Source organism: Microtus oregoni, unplaced genomic scaffold (assembly GCF_018167655.1).
Source record: "Microtus oregoni isolate MIOR12 unplaced genomic scaffold, Mior012 000003F_ref0000135, whole genome shotgun sequence".
Taxonomy (NCBI): Eukaryota; Metazoa; Chordata; class Mammalia; order Rodentia; family Cricetidae; genus Microtus; species Microtus oregoni.
The window spans coordinates 64,925,965-64,949,791 of NW_024543062.1; the positions used below are offsets into that span (position 1 = coordinate 64,925,965).

At 40.4% G+C, this 23,827-nt stretch overlaps 2 protein-coding genes across 6 annotated transcripts in view; both read right to left on the minus strand.

Moving 5' to 3' along the window:
- Positions 1-23,827, minus strand: part of Ppp1r12b (protein phosphatase 1 regulatory subunit 12B) — a 212,126-nt gene that overhangs the window by 38,818 nt on the left and 149,481 nt on the right. The window contains exon 1 of one of the 5 annotated variants that reach the window (XM_041648026.1): positions 8,964-9,645. The exons of the other annotated variants lie outside the window; for them this stretch is intronic. Within the exon in view, the coding sequence (XP_041503960.1) occupies positions 8,964-9,065 (102 nt within the window). The 5' untranslated portion in view covers positions 9,066-9,645. Of the gene's footprint in view, positions 1-8,963; positions 9,646-23,827 lie in introns of those variants that run through there. 5 annotated transcript variants of the gene reach the window in all.
- On the minus strand, positions 10,773-11,652 carry LOC121445872 (U6 snRNA-associated Sm-like protein LSm1). Its single transcript, XM_041648031.1, has one exon. The coding sequence runs from the start codon at positions 11,568-11,570 to the stop codon at positions 11,169-11,171; it is 402 nt and encodes a 133-aa protein (XP_041503965.1). The 5' UTR covers positions 11,571-11,652; the 3' UTR covers positions 10,773-11,168.

Here is a 23,827-nt window from a genome sequence, read left to right on the forward strand (position 1 = left end):
AAAACCAAACCAAAACGGAATTAAAGAAATTATTTTCCATTTTTATTCTTCCACAGGGAAATGGAATCTTCAAACACACAGTGGTTTGGAATTAGGGGTTTCCCAGAACTGACTGGATCTATTAAAATGTAGACCTCAGCAGAGGAAATGCTGTAGCCTGCTTGGAGGTAGGGCAAGGGTCCTCTGGGTAAGAAAACCCTAAGTAATTCATGTTCTACTATTTCCAAACTCGTTACAACTTAATAGGTTCCAAGTTTGTTTCAAATTCATTTACAAAGCAAATTAATAGCACAAACCAAACAGTGAAACCACCTGACTCTAAGGATCTGTTTCTGAGTGCTAAAAATTGGCTTTAGAGTAACAATTTATATATAACTGACAGACACCTAGACATGATGGGAGTCATACGACCACAAGGCAAGGCTTATTTCTTTTCTCCTATCCAAAGGAAGAAGCCAATAGCTTCATCTAGGTGGCACAATAGTGAAATTAAATGGCTGTAGGTCAGAAGGGTGAACAGGAAGTGGGCTGGACCCACAAATAAAAGGTTTCACTTGAGTACTAAGGAATTTATTTGATCTTAATTCTAATTTTAAAGTTCCAATTTTAAAATGATGCATTTTTAAAAAAGTTTAATTGTCACCTTCCCAATTATTCTGTAAGGGTTTCCTTCCTTTAAAATAGGTTGAATGGCCCTCATCTTCTTTTTCAAGTCAAACCCAGTCATCGGGACTACTGGCAACAGTTCAGGAACTCTTCATGGACTCACTGCGGTTTCACTGGGGCAGCTGCACCTCCTAAGGGCAGGACAAAGACTCTGGGTCCTGATTGCTGCTGCAGCATTTTCAGTTATAAGATCTTAGATAACTAATTCCCTCTCTTTCAGTGGTTTCATCAGGGAAGAGGGGATAATGGTACTCGGTGTTTAAGGTTACTGATGGCACTAAGTAAGGTAACAAACCTGAGTGAGTGCTTGGCACCACGCGGGCCAGCACATGCTGTGTAAACGACAGCTACACAGAGTGCTGGTCTCCCCCATTTCTATGCTGTCTCTCTTGTCCCTCTTGGTCCTTTGATTCTCCCAATGCTTGATGGCTACTAGAGGGATCAAGATCAAATCACTTCCTTAGCACTCAAGTGAAACATTTGATTGGTGGATCCAGCCCACTTCCTACTCACCCTTTTCTGAACTACAGTCATGTAGGCTCCATTATTTTGCTAGGTGGATGTTACTTTTTCTCAAAGCAATACAAAGATTTTTAAGACTAAAGACTTATTATACTTTTATTTACTTTACAATTTAATTTCGATCTAAAAATACTTAATGTTTCACACAAACATTAAAATAGCTACTTATATTTTACATGGCATCATGTAACCAAAGAAGATAGTTGGATTGTAATGTAATGTAACTGCAATGAACTCCAGTTTCGAATAACCAACATTCAGTGCATAAAAAGCAGGTCAACCACACTGGAGCACCGGACAGAAATCTCAAGGTCCAAATCAGGAGCAGAAGGAGAGAGAGCACGAGAAAGGAACTTAGGACTGCGAGGGGTGCACCCACACACTGAAACAATGGGGATGTTCTATTGGGAACTCACCAAGGCCAGCTGGCCTGGATCTGAAAAAGCCTGGGATAAAACCAGACTCACTGAACATAGCGGACAATGAGGACTACTGAGAACTCAAGAACAATGGCAATGGGTTTTTGATCCTACTGCACGTACTGGCTTTGTGGGAGCCTAGGCAGTTTGGATGCTCACCTGGATGGAGGTAGGACTTCCCACAGGGCAGGGAACCCTGATTGCTCTTTGGGCTGACGAGGGAGGGGGACTTGATTGGGGGAGGGGGAGGGAAATGGGAGGTGGTGGCGGGGAAGAGACAGAAATCTTTAATAAATAAATAAATTTAAAAAAAAAAAAGCAGGTCAAGATCAGAACCAAAAAGCAGCTAAGAAAGAACAAGGCTGATGAAGCCTAACTCCACTTTCCCTTGGCCTTCTGAGTACAATTAATTGTCAGTCCAAACATGCAATTGAGAGAAAAATCAAGCTAAGTCAATGACTGGTCTGGAAACTTCTTCTAACTTGAAAAACGCAATCCCTGGCTATACAATTATTATATATTGAAAATAAAACTAGAATTCAACTGCAAACTCACAGTCAATTGATTCTAAACTTCCTAAATTTCTGGATCCTTTGAGAGCAGAGAAGCTCATTCCTGTAACAAGCTGACTACAGTGTTCCCAGGCAAAGACAGGAGACACAGAACCTCTGCCTTAACTGCAAACAGCTGGCTGTCACTGTTTTACACTTAGTCTTTTCTTTATCTCTCATAGCTTTCATCATTACTATCAATCTTTTCAGTCTGTAATTAATTTGTGGACTGAGCTCTAGATCAACTGTTATCTCTTATCTGCAATGTACAGGATCAACATATCTAAGATCTCCATCTCTCTCTTCAGAGTTGGGGCATTTGCATAAGAAACATTGGAGATAGATCCAAAAATGAGAAATTCATTTGTTTCTTATACACCTTAGACATGTAGCATATAGATGAATTATTTTGCTAATAATTCTGACATGAAGTCAGAAATGGGATTTTTTTCTCCTTGTGGCATCATGTTGGCCTCAAAGTTTTCAATTCTGGAGCCTTTCAAGATCGTGGGTTAGGTATGCTAAACCCATATTTTCTGAATGTCACTATCTGAATGTCCCACGGCACTCCTTATTCAACCAATCCTAACATGAAAATGTATTTCTGTCTCTCACGTCTGACAGTTCAATTTGTTCTCTTTTCTCTGCCACTTTCCCATGCCCATCCCTGCTCCCATACCATCCGCCCTCCAGCTTTGTCAGTTCATCATCTAAATGACAGAAGGCTTCCTGTGCTCCCTGCCATCAGGTGGACAACAGACTTGAGTGGCTCCTGCTCCCGCCAGCTTCCACCACTTATTTCTCTCATATGCAACTTGTATTACAACTCCTCTTCAGATCATCAACTCTTTGTCCATAGGATAAAACTCACTCAATCCTAGCAATGAAAGACTAAGAATTACGTGGCATGATCCCTTATTTCCTATTATAAATATATCTTTCATTCTAGCCACACAGACCTGCAGATCTCAAAACAATGTTGTATTTTCTCATGCTTTTCCCCTCTGCCCCTGTAATATGGGTCTTCTTTGTCACCAAGCTTCAATTGTTCTTCAAACATAAAGCTAACACATTTTTTTCCTACTTGGTTCAACAAAAATACTGGGAACCTATGTTCTTATTAGAAAATTCATTTCTCTGGATATGAACTTGTTTTTCATCTCTCCATTTAGAAAATATGTCCTTCATTTATGAATTCTAGCATCCAACACAGGATTTACAACATAGCAGATGCTTGTGAGATGTTAATTGTGAGAGGGCTGCTGGTAGAGCAGATTGTTTGGCACATGGCACACTACAAGGTAAAGAGCATAAAATAATACACTATAGAAGTATTTGGTGTTGGCCAGAGGTACATGACACACCTCTCCAGCCTGATCCACACCTAAGGTTGAAAAGAGAAGAGGCAGACTACCCTTGTCCTGAAACCAGAGTCCTTACATAAATAAGCTCTCCTGAGAGCTGCAGCCTTTTATCATTCAGTTTATCTAATGTAATGACGAGGGGTGATTATAAAATAAAGCAATTAGATTAACTGTTCCCTTTGTGTACATTAGTTGTTGGCATAAAAAAATATTATGCAAAACCTGAAGCAATCCAGACTAAATGCTAGTGATCCCGGGCTATAAATACAGGTCAGATCCTTGTATCATAAATGAGCAAGTCAGTAGGCAATTGTCTAATTAAAAGATTCCTAGAATTCAGATATTCAGATGTAGTCAGCAGTTATCAAATAAGCCCCACACTTTGGATATCTGCTGAAATTTATCTATGTATATGTGTGTGTATGTTCTATATTTACATTCTCCCTCTCTTACACATACTCTTCCTTTTTTAGACAAGATCTTGTTATGTAGCTCAGGCAGACTGACTTTAATCTTGTGATCCCTCTGCCTCAGCCTCCTGAGATATGTTCTCAATTATGTCATACTATATTAAAAGAGCATATTTTAATCAGCAAATAATACTTTGGTACTAAATATATGTGGTTCAGAATTTTACATTTTTTTTTCTTTTTAAATTTTAGTAGCACTGGGACTCAACATAGGGCCTTGTACATTCCAGGCTCTATGACTAAGACTCCTCAGCTCTGGCTTTTTTCTTACTTATTTTGAGACATGGTCTCGCTAAGTTGCCCAGGTAGTCCTTGAACTTGTTGGTCTTCCTGTCTCTGCCTCTCGAGCAGCTGAGATAACAAGTAGACCTCGCTTAGAATTTTAATGTTGAAAAACTGCTCTGAAAAGAAGCCTTTCTGGAGAATGTATGAAGCAAGCATCTTATGTTCCAGCTGCTTCGAAGGAAGAGAAGGGAGTTTCTACTACAAAGAGACATCATTCTGCTTTCCATAGTGACAGATCAGATGACAGATCAATAGCTCATAGGGATGTTCGATCTGAAGCAATTCAGACTAAATACTTTAGATACAAGAAATGCTAAACTATGAGAAATGAGTGCAGATGCCAAAGAACCTGTTAAAGAAGTTATTCTAGCCGGGCGATGGTGGTACACGCCTTTAATCCCAGCACTCGGGAGGCAGAGGCAGGCAGATCTCTGTGAGTTCGAGACCAGCCTGGTCTACAGAGCTAATTCCAGGACAGGCTCCAAAGCCACAGAGAAACCCTGTCTCAAAAAACCAAAAAAAAAAAAAAAAAAAAAAAAAAAAAAGAAGAAGAAGTTATTCTATTAATCTACAGAAAACTCGCAGTACCACAACCATTCTCAGTGCAGGCTGGAGGGCACAGGAGGATGAAGAAGAGAGATGGATACTTTAATGAAGAGAAAGACTGGTGTTTTGGTTGTTTGTTTTAGAGGAGACAAAGTCTTACTAGCAGAGGCTGGCCTTGAACTCAACTGCGTAGCCTAGGTTAGTCTCAAACTTGTGATTTTATAATTCTTTTTTCTTTCTATATTATTTTATTTTTATTTTATGTGCATTTGTGTTTTGCTTATATATGTGTCTGTGTGAGAGGAGGGTGTTAGATTCCCTGGAACTGGAGTTACAGACAGTTATGAGCTGTCATGTGCATGCTGGGAATTGAACATGGATCCCCTGGAAGAGCAGCCAGTGCTCTTAATGGCTAAGTCATTTATCCAGTCCTGTGATCTTAGAATTTTTGTCTCAGTTTGCTTAGAATTGGGTTTATAGGCATATGCAACCTTCACATCAGGTTTATTTTATTTATCTGAAAGAAGTTTTTCCTGCATGTATCTATGTGTATCATGTGCAGGCCTGGTACCCACAGAGGTCACTGGATTCTCTGGAATTGGAGTTATAGATAGTTGTGAATCCCTAGCCCTATATAAGAATAATACGTGCTCTTAATTGCAGAGTCATCTCACCAGCCTTTAAAATCATGCTTAACAGTATAATTTACGTTCAGAGAATTAAAAATATTGTTTAAAAATATGAATGAGCAGAAGTAAATATGAATCTTGACTGTTGAGGACATGTACTTTCTTCTAGTCAGATCTGAGTGATACTTCACTGGGGAGAAAGCCACACAATATCCAGGCAGGCAGTAGAATCTTTTTTGTTTGTTTTGTACATTTATTTCTGTGTTTGAGCACATGCATTTATGCAGAGGTCAGAGAACAACTTGTAGAAGTTAGTCCTCTTCTTCCATCATTTTCTGGGAATCAAACTCAGGTCATCAGACAGTGGGAAGTGCCTTAACACACTAAGCCATCTTGCTGGACCTGGATTAGACTTCTGTCTTATTAGGAAGGTCATAGGCTTACTGTGTACAGAAATCTGGCATTACATAATTCAAAAAGTATCAGATACTGCCAAGTGTTCGAAAGTAAAGGAATGTAATAAAATAGTTTCTGTTTTGTACTCACTAAAAATCACCCGACCTTTGTTCTCACAAGTTAACAATAATACCTACTCGGCTAGTTTTAATTTACTCATGGGTTTCCCAAACATTTGTTGAAGAACAAAATGTCCAAAATATTTTTATGTAAACAGGCATTATCTAAAAATTCTCTGAAGATATTTTTCCCTATATGGAAGCATTTCATATTTAGCTCTTTAACACCATTAGAATATTAATAAACTTTCAGACACTTGTTCAAAAATTCAGTCCTGTTTTGAAGAATGTTGGATCAATCAAGAACAACCTTCTCAATGATTCAGTCTCTAGCTGACAAAAACTACATGGGGAAGGGGGAAGATAAAGTAATTAGCCATGTCTTTATTGTCATTTTCTTTAAGAGAAATCTGAGGCCTACAAGATCTCGGGATTTGTGGTGTTTTGGGCCCTGGAGGGCATGACTGAAATTTAAGAACCAGTCACACAGATTCAATTATGGCTTGTCAGTTTCTTCCCTTGGTCTACAGACACAGTGTTCCTCTTCCTTGCAATTTCAGTTTCCCACATTCCTACCATGGATAAATTTTGGATTCCTACAGCAATTTAGGTTTTTAAGTATTCCTGGCCTGTTAGGCAGACCCTTAAATTTGATCTTCAAATCTATTTGCTTTGCACTCAGTATTTCAGATAAAAGTTTTGGAAGTAGAGAAAGCTGAGCTGAAAACTCTGCTGCTTACTATCCAAGTGATGCTAGGCAAGTCACGTCTCTTTTATATAACCCATTTAACACCCAGCTTTCTGGGCAGCAGAGAACCAACCTGCTGCAACTAGGCATCAGAAGACATATGAGCACAAGACCACAGTGAATGTATTGTTAAGGTGTACCCCAAAACCAGTTTTTACAGAATATCCCAATTAGTCAAACATGAGAGTTAAATGAATAGACAAGTGAAATCTCATGAGATGAATCCTAGCTACATAACTGGTCCCAAGAGTCTAGAGCCTCCAAATTACTTTTGCACGTCTTTCTCTGTTCCAGTCATTAAAGACATAATGGAACACCAATGCCATATGAAAATCAATGTTCTCTACAGTATGGTCTCAAGCCATATGGACACTGGAAATTAGCTATAGTAAACTGATACTATGGTGTGAATCTACAGCCTCTGGACACTAAAACTGGGAAGCAGTCACTACCCATGTTTGATTTGCTGTAATTTAAACCCTCAAGTTATCTCCCACTGTGCTCTCTGTCTAAAAGGCAGGGGTGGGAGGTAGGAGAATGAGGATGGAAAGAGTGGAGACAAGAAGAAGTGCCAATGCTAATGAGGGAATGGAAGGGGGAAAAAGGAGGGCAGTTACTACAGAGAAACCTGCTGAGTGATCACAGGTATCATACAGGACTCTGGGTGCTGAGGTTTTTATAACTGATTGTTAACAAGGGCTCCTTACACCCACAGTTTCTATGGGACATGACAGGGGAAGACAGCAAGAGGAGGCATTAGTTGAAGTAATAGTGCTCAGTTTTGTGGACATCAATTAGGAGTCACCAGAAAATACCCAACAGCAGCTGCAAAAAGTGCCTGGAGCCTTGTGCTCAGGGAAGTACTAGTCCATAGGAAAAGAAATACTCGGGAACCCAGGAGCTCCGTAGTGGTGACACTGTACCACACCATACAGCTTCCCTTGGTCCTCTCACAAAAAGGACTATGAGCAAAATAGTATCATATGATTTTTTTTTTTTGGCACTCGAGTACTAAGTATCTCTGGCTGAAGTTGCAGAACAATATGCTGCACCCCAAATCCTACTATATGAGAACTTACTCTTGGAGGGAGACACTGAAAATGAAAGAAATAAAAATAAATAAAAAGCTGCAGTCTGCTGAGGTTTCTGGCAAAATCCCACAGCTCTCCAAATAAGGAAGCCTGGCTGCCCTTTTGTTACACTGTTGGGTATGCCTTATAGCGCAGACTAGCTCCCTAGAGGGAGAGCTGCTCCTTGCCTGCTACCTAATATGCCCATCAGGGCTTCTCACTGCTCATTTGCCATTGGTAGCATTTCTTGCTTTTGCCATCTCTTGAGCAAGGAGGACGCTAAATTAGATACGATATCCCTATAGTGACCAGAGAAAATGGATAAAGTCTTAAACAGCCCTGTCCAAAATATCACAAGCACTTTAACCCAGCTGGTTGTCAAAGGAGTTTCTTGATGGTACCTGAGAGGAAGGCTGCAAGTATCCATGAGGCTTAATTCATTCTGACTTTTATTAATCACAGAGACATATAAAATAGGTAAAAGCATACACTGTCTCATGCATACACATATGATTATGCATACAGAACTTGGAAATTATGAAAATTTGATGCACAAAGATGTCATTAGGGAGCGTTTTCTCTGGAAACACACTCCACAAAACACAGGAAAAACAGCAACTAAAAATGGGTGAAAAATTTAAAGAAAAGCTCTATAAGACATTGTTACAAAACCTTAGAATCTGCTAGGGGTAGTGCCATGCCTTTATTCCCAGTACCAGAGAGGCTGAGACAGGTGGATCTCTATTAGTTTGAGGCTAGTCTGGTCAACATATTGAGCTCTAGGCCAATCAATATTCTATATTAAGCCCCTGTCTCAAAAACATACAAACAAAACCACAAAACCAAAATCAAACAACAACAACAACAAAAAAACCCAACCAGGTACAAACAAACAACAATAAAACACACCAAACAAAAAGCTCTCCAGTTTACAACAGATTCAAAGCTGAAAGACAGAAGCTATAGCCTGAATTATTCGAGTCTGCTTTTACTTACGACAGTATCATGTACTGTGACTCAGAACCCTTTCAGGAGAGCTATCTGGGGCTTTAATTGCGATTTCCCTCCTTAACTGACTTAATTGAAATGCCCCTTCTCTCAGTCTCAGCCTGAAAGTCCCACGGAAACCCATTTCCCACCTTTGACATAGCTATGACCAGACAAATAAAAAGGCTTACTCGGAGTGTCTTGGCAGTCGGGGAGGGAGATGCTGGGGGAGAATCAGACTGAGATTTCCTATTCCGTGTGAATTCCTTACTTCGTGTATATAAAGAGGACATGGTTCACAGGGATGCAGACAGACACCCAACCTCTGGATTCTTCACACACAGCCGGGACCTGTCCCTGTAGACTATTCTTACAGAAGCTCTCCTTTTGAGTTGAGACAAGATGACTTTGAATTGAACCAAACAAAGGATAAAAACCGTCTTGTAAATTATAGTCTTGAGCTCTGAACCAGTCCACAGTTACAGAGTCTGAGAGTCGTGTCCCATCAATATTTCAGTTCAGCTTCAGTCACAGGTGTGAGCAGTGGAAGGCATGTGCCACAAGCCACCATTCATGCCTAGACCAGATCCTTGATTCTCTCCACAGGTTGCTTCGTACTCAGGTTGGCTCTTGAATAAATCCTGAATCAGGGTTCCCGACGACTCCAGATTAAATCCTAGAGGAGTTCTGGATCTTGCTGCAGATGAATCTGGGGACAAGTACTGTCACTTTATCCAGAAGGAAGAAATACAAGTCCTCCGGAAGTCACCCTGTCCTCTCTTAGGCTGATCCCACTGGGCTATAAGAGTTTGAACTGCCCTGCTAAACTCAGGTTAAACAACGAAACACAAAGAAGGAACTAAGTTTATGAGAAGGAAGCAGTCTGAGGAAGTCAAGCTGTCCGAGTCCTTCCAGACGAGCTGCCTCTGCTCTGAACAGTCAGAGTCATACGCACATCTTTCCCCTCCCCTCTTCTATTTTCTGACATTCCAAATCCCCATTCGCTCAGCCAGGAATGCTGGAGAGTAGCCAAAGGCAAGGATTCACTTTCAACCCAGAACTTGGTTGCCACTTGTAGAAGGAAAAGAAAGCCGCCAGCTTCTAGGAATGGAGGCTGTGGGCATGCCTAATGGCGACCCCACCTCCTCCAGGAGTTACTGCCCCAGAACAGAGAGCAGCTGCAGAGACTGATTTCTCTAAACACTTTTTTTGCATATGAGAATGGTGATTTTCAACTCTCATATCTCTCAAGTAACAAGCCCAGACAGAAATATGAAAGTGCCTTCAAGCCTTCTATGTGCAGTTTTAATGCCCTGTCATTCTTGCATCGTGAGAAAAGCCAGCAGTTTCAAACTCTGGCCCACTGCACAGTAAGCTCTGTAGACCAGAGATCTTATTGGTTAAGTCTCTATTAGAAAATGTGGCATTTCTTAAGACACCACAATCAACAAGGGAGAAGATCTGAAAGTGGCACAAAGGGGGAAGAAAAACAACAATTAATAGATGACAGTTTTGAAACCAGGATGACAGGACTCAGCAGCACAGAGAGAATTAAGAGTTAACAAGAAAGGAATTTCTTTACTGGGCGTTGAAGGAGTTTGGATTTGGCCTTGAGGAAACATCTCAAATTTAATCTCTTGCATTCTGTTGTCATCACTACACTGTCCAACATTTCTAAGCCAATGGGTTTATCCACAAAGTAACAACTCACTTCCCTCCAGGCTCTTGGAAACTATCCCACCTTCCCCTTTCCACATGAAATTTATACTTTTTCCTCCTTAAATCCTTACATCTAATGACTCTTCTGCCTCGATTGTTGTGATATCTTTTTTATTCCAAACACCAATTTTATGAAATTAAATAAGCAAAAGTGATTATCTACTTGGGGGGTTAATTTAATGAACGCAGTTTAAAAAGGATTTACAAATAAGTCATGATTCATTTTTCTTTTTTTTTTTTTTTTTTTTTTGTGAAATAATATGACACTAAGAGATTCATTCTTTATTTACAAGTAAAAGGGAAATATCTTTTGAAAAAAAATGTAAACTCTGAGATAAGAAAAGCAATACCGAGACGTGATTCTCAGCTCCACAAGCCACTGTTTCTCTAAACCACAAAGCAGGGCAATGGTGAAGCACACCTGTGATCCCACAAGCTGAGGTCAGCCTGGTCTACGTAGTGAGTTCAAGGTCAGCCAGGGCTACAGAATGAACTGTTTGAAACAGAAAAGCAAAATGAAACATACAATTATTTTGTTAAAAAAACAAAATCACATGATTTCTTCATGTTGGCATATGTGAAAGAATAAGATAGATCAGTTTTCACGTTGACAGTCTCTGTCTGGTCAAATGTGAACGGTGACTGGGTGAGAGCCCTTGCTCTCTAGAGCACAGGACTCAGTACTCATCCAGAGTATCTGCTCGAGGGATGGAGAGGCCCCGATCTTTAAGGGCCTGAACCTTCAGCTTCTCTGCCTCCAGTCTGGTCTGCTGTTCTACCCTCTGTTCTTCTAGGATCTCTTCAATAGACACTTGCTGGAGGGGTGTGTCACTCTCCTTTTCCAAGTCTATTTCTCCAAGTAGGACCACATTTTCTCCTCTGACCACAAAAATCCCTCGAGGAATATCACCGTACTTTTTGCCCACATGAATGCGCTCTACGGTCTGATGCAGCACTAAGTTGGCAAACTGATCAATGCTTCTTAAAAAACCTATCAGTGTCCTTCCATCACGAAGTAGGACCAAGTGTTTTTTGTCGATGTCCTCGATGAGGCTAGCGGTCCCGGGCATATAGTTCATTTTGAACTCAGGCAAAGCTGGGCGAGGGCGTCCAGTCGCCCGTCGGCGGGCCGCGGACGGGAACCCGCCGCTCACCAACAACTCAATTCATGATTCATTTTTCAATCCGAAAACAATTCCTTAAGACTTGTTAATCCTACAACGGACTAGAATTATAGGCTCCATCTTAAAGGCCAATTATGAGAATTCTTATCTGCGAATTTTTGGGGACATTTATTTTGTCTGTGTCTGTGTGGGTGCACATATGCCATGGTTTGTGTGTGTGTGTGTGTGTGTGTGTGTGTGTGTGCATGTGTGCGTGTGTGCGTGTGTGTGTGTGTGTGTAAATGTAAATCAGAAGACAACCTGGGGGAGCTTTTTTTTTTCCCTTTCACCAAGTGGGTTCCAGGGATTGAACTCAGGTTGTCAAGCTTAGAATTAGAGTTTTTACCTTATGAGTCATTTTATTGATCCCCTGGATTTTATATAAGATATATTATATATCTTACATAGTTAACCCTGTCAATATGTTAAATGAACATTATCATGGTTATACTATTTTTTAAAGGAACAGTAAGAACAACTCAGCCACAGTTTCTGGACCTGTTTCTGTAAAATTTATATAGTAATTTCACACTTACTAGCAATTGGGAAGGACCATAAGCCCCCTTTATTCTTAAATGGCTATTTTATTTCTTCTCATTTATATCATATGTCTATTTAAGGAAGTGCTAACACTGTCAAATTCTTTTATATCATTCAAAGGGTTCCCATAAATCTGATGTTATCATCTCTCTTCAACCATGTTGAAAAGTACATTGTTATATTATCATCTAATAGAAGAGGAAACCCATGTTCTAAAAGGTTAAATGACTTGGCCAAAGATACGCAACTAGCAGAAGTGAGCACAAACGGCACTACCAAGGGCTGAGCCCTTGCTGATTCAGGTGAATAAAAGCTGATGTGAAAAGACCTACCTACCAATCAAGGCCTTTAAGAAAACCGCAGTCTTAAAGGTGATGTAAAGTATCTGAGACACTCAGGAATACATTAAAGTCTGGACCAGCGACAACTTCTCCAGAAAGCTGAATCTAAGCTCTCTCTTCGTTTACGTGCTCTTTTGTATATTTATTTTTCTTTAATTTTGCCAAAAAGACATGTATTCTCCTTTTCAGGTTAAGAAACCATTAATTCCCCCACGAAAGTGAAGCATCTTTCCTATCCCAGTGAAAAGACTGGAAGGAAATGTACGCAGCTGCAGTTATACAGAGAACCTAGTTTTAAGGCCTACACCTTTGTAGTATCATTTTTAAAGTATGGACTCAGAGGCAAACAATCCACCTTGGTCTCCATACTAGCCAATCTTAAATTTCAACGTCCTGGCCAAGAACATTGATGATGGACGGCATAGTCACAGTTTCCCTTAAGCCTCAGCATGGGGGTATTTGATTAAGAACTGCTCTCCTTTTTGCCTCCTCGGGCAAGAATTCTTCAGTTGCTAACTCAAACTATTCTTTCTCCAATTGAGTCAGTAACCAAAGAGCCTGGTCAGAAAAATCCCAGAAGCAGACTTCATGAGCAAAACTCTGTAGAAGACATTTATTTAAAGTAGAACTTAGTTCAGAGAGGCGGGACAAAATGATGGACTCATCTGTTCTATTTCTTTGGGGTTTTTGTTTTGTTTTTATTTTATTTTGAGACAGGGTTTCTCTGTGTAACATCCCTGGCTGTTCTGGAACTCACTCTTGTAGACCAGGCTGGCCTCGAACTCACGGAGATCCGCCTGTCTCTGCCTCCGGAGTGCTGGGATTAAAGGTGTGCACTACTACTGTCTGGCTATTCTATTTCGTCTAGCTAAGATAAAAAAAAGCAAGGGGTTGGTGACTATAAAAGAATTAAGAGCACCAGGTAGTTAGTTCAAAAATCTCTAACTACAAGAACAAGCAAAGGGTTTGTGTTTGAGTTGACATAAACCAAATCTGGAAATAAATGAAAACCCTTATAGGGTGAATCCTGACGAGAACTCCCATTGATTGAATGCTCCAAAAACTTAGAGAAAAATTAAAGAATCTGATATGTTTTCTTTTTTCCTTATTATTCAAATCAAGAAAATGAAATGGCATACTGTAACAGTGACACTTGGCAGACTGCACTCCTGGTGATGATACCCAGCAGTGAATATGCTCCCACTGGGATGATTAGTTTTGATCATTAATGAGACATAGTCTTGAGTCATCTGTGAAGACAGTCTCAATGAGGACCTGTCTGCCAGAGCAGGCCGGCCTGTGGGATGTCTGAGAGACTGTTTTGACTGTAGCTAATGTAGGAAGACCCAGCCTAAACTGAGTGGCACCGTTCCCTAGGTCTGGGTCCTGTACTGTCATATAAAAGAGAAAGTGAGCTAAGCAGCAGCAACCATGCATGTGTCTATTTCTCCCTGCTCTTGACTGTGGATGTGATGTGACTAATGTTTCAAGTTCCTATCCCCTTGATTTCTCTGCTATGATGAAATGTAATCTGGAATAGTAAGCTAAAATAAACACCCCTTCTCCTAGTTGGCTTTTCCTCCAGGGATTTTATCACAGCAAAGGAAAAGACACCCATCATGCTGCGCTGTGGAGAGACAGTATGTGGCCTTTCCAGTCAGACACCCCTGGATGAAAGTTACACCTCTGTGCAACTCTCTGACATGGTCAGGTTCTCTAACCTCAGGGAGTTTTATTTGGGCCACTTCCAAAATAGTGAATTATAATGTGGAGTTATATGATTTAGGGTTAATATACAGAAAATTAATCAAATTGTACCCAATATAACCATACTAAATACAAGGTAGTTATCACAAAAAAAAACACGCTTGGCTGATATACATATGCATGTGTAAAACACATACAAAACTCTAAATAAAATTACGAGGAAAAAGTCTAAATACTAGCTTTCACATTTTATGCTCTTGTTTTTATTTTTTATTTTTATTTATTTGGTTATGTTTTTTCAAGACATGGTTTCTGTGTTGCCCTGGCTGTACTGAAACTCGTTTTGCAGATCAGGCTGGCCTTGAACCCACAGAGATTTGCCTGCCTCTGCCTCCCAAGTGCTAGAATTAAAAGTATACCTTATCACTACCTGGTTTCTATTTTATTTCTTAAAGAATGATCTCATTTTAATTATGTGAATGTCTGCACATGATCATGTCAGTGCACATGCACACGGAGGGTAGAGGTATCAAATTCCTTGGAGCTGGAGTTACAGGTGGTTGTGAGCTGCTAATGTGGGTGCTGGGACTTGAACGCAGGTCCTCTGGAGAAGCAGTACCCACTGTTACTGCTGAGCCATGTCTCTAATCCCTGCTCTTGCTTTTCTTCAAGCCAGGTAAAAGGCTACTATTAAAGGGGCAATAGAATCTCTTCAAGGATTTATGAAAGAACGTTTCCCTCTGCCTAACTTATTTCTTGGAAAGTAGAGTCCTGGAATAAAAGGAGGATATGGTAATGAAGCCATAGTCTGGTATTGTCAGGGGACTGCATTTACACAGGACACTGAACAAAAAAGAAAACGTACTAAAGATAATAGGAAATAGGTCCTCATTGGTTTTTTTTTTTAAGATAGAAATATGAAGGGGAAAAAAGAAAGCTGGAATGACTTCTGCGTTTTTGTACAGAATTGAAAGTAGTGATATGGTTCATGATTTTCAATATTGATAGTTAAATGGAAATGTGTGCGTGTGTGCATTTGTTTGCTTCTGCTTACTAAGAGGGCCTGGGAAGAGCGACACCCTGCCAGCATGAGAAGACTAGCACCTAGATTGCTGCTGCCAAGTGCTACTTCCAACTAAAGGAACAAAGCTCCTGGAAAAGTGACTAATCCCAGAGCTGGGGAAGGAAAAGAAAATGAACTTGGGTCCCTAAATAACAAGAGGACACAAAAAGTGTGTTATAAAAGGGACATATGAACATCAAAAAATTAAAAGTTAGCCACCGAAGAAAATGGCATCCATGAATATATACCAACATAAAGAAATGAACAACAATAAAAAAATACATGAGGAAAGTTCTTCCTATGGTAAAATGTAGAATGATGAAGTTAGAAAAAAGAATCACCAGTTTTTAGAAACTACCATTGTAAAATTAGTTCAGAAAAGAAAAGTAATGAATCCCAAAGTAGTAAGTAGTTAAAGTGGATGAGTGAGTGACTTTTACAGGATCCTAAAGTATTCCTTTATAACACATTTATAAACCATTAAAGAGCAAAAAGAACTCTGCCACAGAGAAGCCTGGCATATGCCATCTTCATCTATTGGTCAAAGGTAGCACCACAGGACAAGCAGTTTGAAAAGAAAAGAACATATAGCATCATTCCTGTGACCTCATGACATCACGGCGGAAACACACAGACTGGTTCTAATCACGGTGAAACACCGGATACACACAGTATGACTGGACTCTTACCTTAAACTTCAATCAAGGAAGGGCACACTAGGGAGTGAAGCTCGGTGAGTTCATGACTCAGGTTTGGATTCTTTTACTAGCAGGGACATTGTTGAGACAACTGGTGAGACTTGGATTTGGTCACTACATGAAGGGAATAAGGAGTTTTTTGTCACCAGGTGGTGGTGGTGCACACCTTTAATTCCAGCACTTGAGAGGCAGAGGCAGGCGGATCTTTGTGAGTTCAAAGCCAGCCTGGTCTACAAAGTGAATTCCAGGACAGGTTTCAAAGACACACAGAGAAACCCTACCTCAATCCTTAATAAATAAATAAATTAAAAATAAATAAATAAATAAGTACCATATTTCATCATAAAAAACAAAACAAAACAAAACAAAGAGTTCTTTGTCCTATGTAGTATTTATGTGGCTTGAAATTGTTTCAAAACAAAAAGAAAAAGAGTCTAGTTCTTTCATCTTACTGGGGTGGGAAAAGAGGACAAAGGGAGGCCTTACCTCCAGAGAACTCTTAAGAAACAGCTTCTCATTTCAGAGGATTCTAGGATGTCACAGAACTGGGTTTCTCAATGCAATAGACAACCATTTAGAAGGGTACAATGATTATAATTTGAGACTTGTTAATAGGTCATAAATCAAGTTAGTGGCTCATAAAAGTGATAAAAAGTGAAGCAGACCAGTAAATTCTGAATGTGTTACATAGGATTGTGCTTTTTGAAACTGTTGTTTTTGTTTATATATGTATACAATATATACTGGATCATAATGTAGAATGCATTTCATATTCAGTTATAGCAAAAAGTTTGAAGCAGATGGTGTGAAGACATTGATACAACCCAAAAAATCAGCACAAATCTTTTGCTGATGAGAAAAGCAAGAACAGTTCTTAATCTAGCACAATACAAGAACAGCCATCAACTCTCTGGGCAAGGGGTATGTGCTCTGAAGAAAAACAAATAATATCACATCTGATCAGTTAGGCATGAAAGTGGGACTGAAAGTCACTACTTCCACATCCAAATGTGAGATCTGATGGACATTATCATAAGGCAGGAGAATGAGGATATTATGGTGGCCACTCAAGCATGGAGATTCAAATGCAGTCTGCTAATATTTATGTGGTACATGACATGAAGATTCCCTGAATGTCATTAAAAGTGTTTTTGGAACAGAGTCTGACTTTTAGCCCTGGCTGGCCTCAAACTCAGAGATCTGCCCACCTCTGGAGTACTGGGATTAAAGGTGTGTGCCACCTGGGTCGGCCTTGCCATTAAAGGCTTTAACCAGAGGAACTTGTACTTACCATCCTATCAAGGAAAGAATGTTGGGAATAACAACTCACTTTTCTAAATTACGACAGAAGATGCCCCACCAGCTGACAACTCACCATCAAGGGTCATTATCATATGAGGGGGACAGCACAGTTGCCTGTCTTCAGTTTTCAAGCTTTACTTAGGGAGGTGGAAGGAAGGGTTTAAAAAGTATATATAATTAAAAAAAGAAAAGAAAAGGGGGTAGGAAGATGGCTCAGCAGTTAAAAGCTTCTGCTGTAGAAGCCTGATGACTTAGCTCAACCCTAAAAAGCCAGCTGTGGTGGTGCCACCTGGAACCCCAGCACTACTACTACAGGACAGGTCCTAGGAGAGACAGGAGAGCTGGCAGGAAGCTCATGGCCAGCAGCCTGGATCACATTACACAGCAGCAAAATAAGAGGGTAACCTGCCTAAAAACAAGATGGAAGGTGAGACGTGACCTCCACATTCATGAACATGTGTGAGCAAGCACATACACATACACAGATATACGCAGAAACACAGACACACATGCACACACGTGATGTGGTATTCCTCTCTGTATGCTACGAATATGTTTTATTACTACTGGTTATGAAAGAAGCTGTTTCAGCCAATGGCTTAGTAGAGTAAAGTCAGGCAGGAAATTCGAACAGAGATATGGAGAGAAAGTAGGTGAAGTCAAGGAGATGCCATGTAGTCGCCAATGCAAGTGGCCAGCCAGAACCTTACATGTAGGCAACAACCTTGTGGTGATTCACAGATTAATAGAAATGGGTTAATTTAAGATGTTTAAGAGTTAGCTAGAAATATGTATAAGCTATTGGCCAAACAGTGTTGTAATTAATGCGGTTTCTGTGTGACCATTTTGGGTCTGGGCAGCCGGGAGTAACCACCTACACACGTGCACATGCACACGCACACAGATTCTCACTAACAGAAAAGGAGAGCAGAATCAAGTTCTGCAGTGCCTGTGACAGCTCTGTCACCTCTGGAGACATCAGAATTGAGCCCAAGCTACAGAGTTTGTGGCAGTAAGTGTTAGGTGACGGTAGTCAGAAACTAGGCCTAGTCCTAGACTCTTCCAAAATAGCTTCCAATCTGAAACTTAATCATCTAGAACAGTGCTTCACAACCTGTGGGTTACGGCCCCTTTGGGGGTTGCATATTAGGTAGTCTGCATATCAGATATTTACATTATTATTCATAAAGTAGCAAAATAACAAAGTAGCAATGAAAATAATTGTATGGTTGGGGTCACCACATGAAGGCTGTAGCATTAGGAAGGCTGAGAACCATTGGTCGAGAGATACACCTACTTTTGATAAATTCTATTTTTGATACAGTGACAAAAGAATTCCTTTCCATTGTGTATCTACTCCACTGCAGCATAACTATGGGAAAGTCCCCTAGAAAAGGTGAGAGCAGCTTCCAGACCACAAAGGTCTTCAAGGCCCAACTGGGACCCCGACAGTTTGGTAGACATTACCTCATCTTTTGAGAATTTTTTGGCAGCTTCCTGCAAATTAACTTTTAAGTGACTTAGTTGGTAATAAACTGAGTTCATATAATACATGCATTTTAGCTTAGATTTAGGGAAGTGATGAGGAGTCAAATATTACCAGTCAAGAATTGTAATTTAAATAGTTTACCCTTTCTTTGAAGGTAAGAATCAGACAGAGAACAACCATTTTCAGGCCTGTTTATGAATATAAGGATCAATGGATAGGTTTTATTTTTCCTTGTCAAAGGCACTTTTCTTGCATTAACCCAATCTAAGAACTATTAAAGTGTTTGCTCTCCACGCAAAGTGCCATTCGAGGTGTGCAAAGAGCTTTACAGTATGACTCCTATCTCCAAAGAGATTCCAGAGAGTCTTAAGATTCTCTGCAGCTGGAGTTTCAGGAGGCTGAGAACTGAAATTGGGTCATCTTTCCAGGTCTTCTATACATTGATACACTCATTTCTGATCTCACACTAAGCAAATAATCTGTTTTTGGTTACTGTGGTTTAGCTGAAGTGCTGGGGCTTAGTACTCAAACACTGAGTGGCATTCCCAAGCCTAAATAAGTTATTTTGTTGCTAATTTTTAACTTTTTTTTTTCAAGACAGTGTTTCTGTGTGTAGCTTTGGAGTCTGTCCTGGAACTCGCTCTGTAGACTAGGCTGGCTTTGAACTCACAAAGAGAGGCCTGCCTCTGCCTCTTGAGTGCTAGGATTGAAGACATATGCTACCACCGCCTGGTTTAATAAGTTGTTTTTAAAGTAATTCTAATGGCACAGAGCCCAGTCAGAGAGCCTCAGTGTAAGAGCATCACTCATTGGTCTGTGTACTTATACTGGCATTTTATTGCTAGGTGTCTAGAAAGGCTGCAGATAGTGATTGGGGGATGAGGGATAATGAAAAGTTTTTAAGGGAACAGGTTCTCTGTCAGTTTCCTCTTTCTATTTTCTCATTTTAAATATTTATTTTTATGTTATGAGTGCATTGCTTACATTTATGTACATATACCACATATGGGCCTGGTGCCCACAGAGACTATTAGAGTTACAGATAGTTGTGAGCCACCATATACATGCTGGAGACAGAACTCTAGTCCTCTGCAAGAGCAGCAAATGCTCTTAAGCACCAAACCACCTGTCTCTCCAGTTCTGTTTTCCCATTTTAATCCTCTGCTTTGGTTCATGTGCCATGAAAATCCTCCCCTTTGGCAGGGACAGGGAGATTAGTGATGAGAGCACACAACTAACAATGACTCCTACACAGGCGCTCTTAGGCGAGGAAAAACAGATGAGGGATTTGATCACAAAGCGAATCTCTTGCCCTTCTTTCTCCTTTGACATGAGTCACTCTAGGTTTGGCTTTACTACACGTGCATGGAAATGAAAAGCAGAGATAAGCAGGTAATTCTTTCAATTTAATAAAGGAATTCTGATTGTGTTCTTTATGAAAAGGCAATAAAAACTAAAAAAATCAGACCAAGAAACATAACCACTGAAAAGCTCTTATGCATTCTGGTGGGCTGTTTGGAGTAAGGGGAGGAGACAGTGTCATCTTAAGGTATAAGGCAGCAGCAGAGAGAAAAAGCAAAACAGGAATTACAAAATTGCTCAGATGAAGCTTAAAAATCTTTTACCTCATGCATGTGTGTGCACACACTCGTGTTTATATACATTTAGATGTGTGTAAATGGGTGTGGATTTGTGTGTGGATGTGCTGGTTCCCTCTCCACTGAACCCAGACCTACACACTAAGGGGCCAGTCTGGTCAGACGGCTTTCCAGAGTCCTTCTGTCTCCATCTGGAACTACAGGCAGGCCCCATGTCCTCCTAGCATTAACATGGCCTCTGGGAATGGTATTAATGCCAGGCACTCTAACCATTGAATCACCTCCTCTGCCCCATAATAACTTTTATTTGTCTACAAAACATTACCAATTTTGCTGTCATGAAGTTAAAAATAATCATGTCCTAGTGCTACTGTGTAAGTTTAAATCTCAGGAATTTATTTAATGATAAGAAATTATAAAGAAAAGTCCTTTAAGAAAAACCACCTTGCAAACTTGCCCTGGAATTGGCTCATGAGGGGTGTGTGTGTCAGGCAGACTGGCTGACCAACAAGCTCCAGGGATCCCTCTGTTGGCCTAGTCAGCAGCTCCGGGATACATGAGTACATCACTACACCTGGTGGCGGCTGCTTCTTTTTTTTTTTTTTTAACATGGGTGCTAGGAATCCAAACTCAGTTTCTCATGCTTACCCAGCAAGAATTTTATAGACTACACCATATCCCCAGGCCCGAGTCTCATGTTTTGTAATTAAATTTACATTTAGCAACAACTTAGAAAGGCAAGCATTTGTAAGAAGCTACTTTCCCCCTCAATGTGAACACAACACTTTCTTCCCCTTTCACAAGGTCTTTGGAAGCCCCACATACAAAACAGCAGTAAAGTTGGAAGTGACAACTCAGAATCTGGGTAGGGGTTTTCAAGGGAGAGACAATGCTTACCACAGAGATGAGCAGATATGTGTGAGGACATCCATTGTCTCAATGACGGGAAATAGTACTGTTAGGAATCTGTTTAGGTCACTATCAGCCTGAAAGATTTGGAGACTGGAACTCATCCTCATCCTCAAACAGCCTGCAAGCAAGAACTTTAATGACAGTAGTCTACAGTTACTAATTATAGTCAGAAGATTACAACTTACATCTTCTCTCTGGTACTGGTTGACGATATAAACTTCTTTGAGATTATTAGGAAATAATTATTTTTTGAGACAGGCTTTTAGATAGCCCAAGCTATCCTCAAATTTGCTGAGGGTGGCCTTGACTAGATATTTAAACACGGCTCACAGGCTATGAACCTTTGTTCTAATAAAGAGCAAAGACAGACCACTGGCCATTTTGTAAGAGTCAAACCAAACAGACCTTTCAACTAGAGAACAGGACGAAGTTCTTCAGGAAAAACAGCTTAGAGCGGGTCTAACACCTGCCCAAGCTGCAGATCAGCCTGTATCTTGCTGGTCATTGTCTACGTCTGTCCCTTAAGGGTGCTCTGCTCTGTTGGTCATCATCCACTTTCACCCTCACACTTCACTGCCTTACTCCAAACCTAAATTCTGCCTAGTCTAAAGGCTTTTGATTGCAGTCACAAGGACTAGGGAGCCAGACTCAGATTCTGGTGACATATTGGTATTTAGGAGGTAAGTTTGGAAATTTGCATGTCCTCTGTACTGTAGACAGACCCTAATAAAGAATTAGCCTGCCAAAATGCTCATGGAACTCTGATAAGAAGAAAATTGCTCAATTTGCTTAGGATAAATTTAATCTTTTTTTTTTTTTTTTTTTTTTTTTTTTTTTTTTTTCGAGATAGGGTTTCTCTGTGGCTTTGGAGCCTGTCCTGGAACTAGCTCTGTAGACCAGGCTGGTCTCGAACTCACAGAGATCCGCCTACCTCTGCCTCCCGAGTGCTGGGATTAAAGGCGTGCGCCACCATCGCCCGGCTAATTTAATCTTTTTGATAAAACTAAAAGCAACGAAAGTGTTTGTTTGTTTGTTTTTTAAATGGGGTTTAGGGGCTGGAGAGATGGCTCAGAGGTTAAGGACGCTGAATGCTCTTCCAGAGGTCCTGAGTTCAATTCTCAGCAACCACATGATGGCTCACAGCCATCTACAATGAGATCTGGTGCTCTCTTCTGGCATGCAGCCATACATGGAGGCAGAACACTGTATTGTATACATAATAAATAAAATCTTTATTTAAAAAAAATGGGGTTTACAAAATACAATTGGTTAAAGAGTTCAAAAATATACATAAGTGCCAGTTGGTGGTAGCGCACACCTTTAATCCCAGCACTTGGGAGGCAGAGGCATACGATCTATATGAGCTTGAGGCTAACCTTGTCTTCACAGCAAGTTTCAGGACAGGCTAAAAGAAAATCCTGTCTTAAAAAAAAAAAGAGAAAAAAATACACTCAAGCAGCTTAAAAGCATATGACTCAAATCAGGTGGTGGTGGCACACTCCTTTAACCCCAGCACTTTGGAGGCAGAGGCAGACAGATGGAAGCCAACCTGGTCTATAGAGCAAGTTCCAAGACAGCTAGGACTGTTACAAAGTGAAACCTTGTCTTGAAAAACTGGAAAAAAAAAGTATATATTGGGCATGGAGATGCCAATAAGGGCACTTACTGCCAAGCCGATAACCTGAGTTAAATTCCCAGAGCATGCAGGAAGACAGCCAGCTCCCACCAGCTGTCCCTTGAGCTTCATGCTTGTACTACAGTGCTCAGGCATGCAAGTGTGTGCAAACACACATAAACTTAAAAAAAAAAAAGAGAGTATCTCTTTAAAGTGAATGATTTACCTGAGACTTTTTTTTAAAAAACCATATATATCTAGAAAGGCAGCTTTGTGCTGCCCAAAATTTATGAGATTACATTTTAAATCTACCCAGCTTGTAGGAGGGGAGAGAGAGGAAGGGAAGGGAATGGAGAAATATGGATAGCTCAATAAAAAAAATCTACCCAGATCTATATCTATATCTATATCTATATCTATATCTATATCTATATATACTTCAAGTCACTGTAAAAGTCAAAGAAAAAGAAGTCTTAGTCACTGTTCTGTTGATGTGAAGACACAACATGAGCGATTCTTAAGAAAGAAAACATTTAATTGGGAGCTTGCTTACAGTTTCACAAGTTTAGTCCATTATCATCATGGGGAGCATGGCAGCATGCATGGCGCTGGAGCAGTAGCTGAGCACCATATCTTGATCCACAGGCAAAGAACAGAGAGAGGGAGAGAGAGAAGTGGGGGAGACCAGGCTTTTGAAACCCCAAAGCCCATCCCCAGTGACACACTTCCTCCAAGAAGGCCACACTTCCTAATCTTTGTAATCCTTTCAAACATTTTTCCACTCTCTGGTGACTTAAGCCTATGGAGGCCGTTCCCATTCAAACTACTACAGTACTGAATTACAATCTGGAACAGCTTTAACTTGGTGTGTTGTTCAATGGTGGGGTGATTGTGCAACACGTATAAGA

Bases quoted from the DNA above. Each gene is read 5' to 3' on its own strand.
- LOC121445872 (XM_041648031.1), bottom strand. From the start codon at position 11,570: ATGAACTATATGCCCGGGACCGCTAGCCTCATCGAGGACATCGACAAA.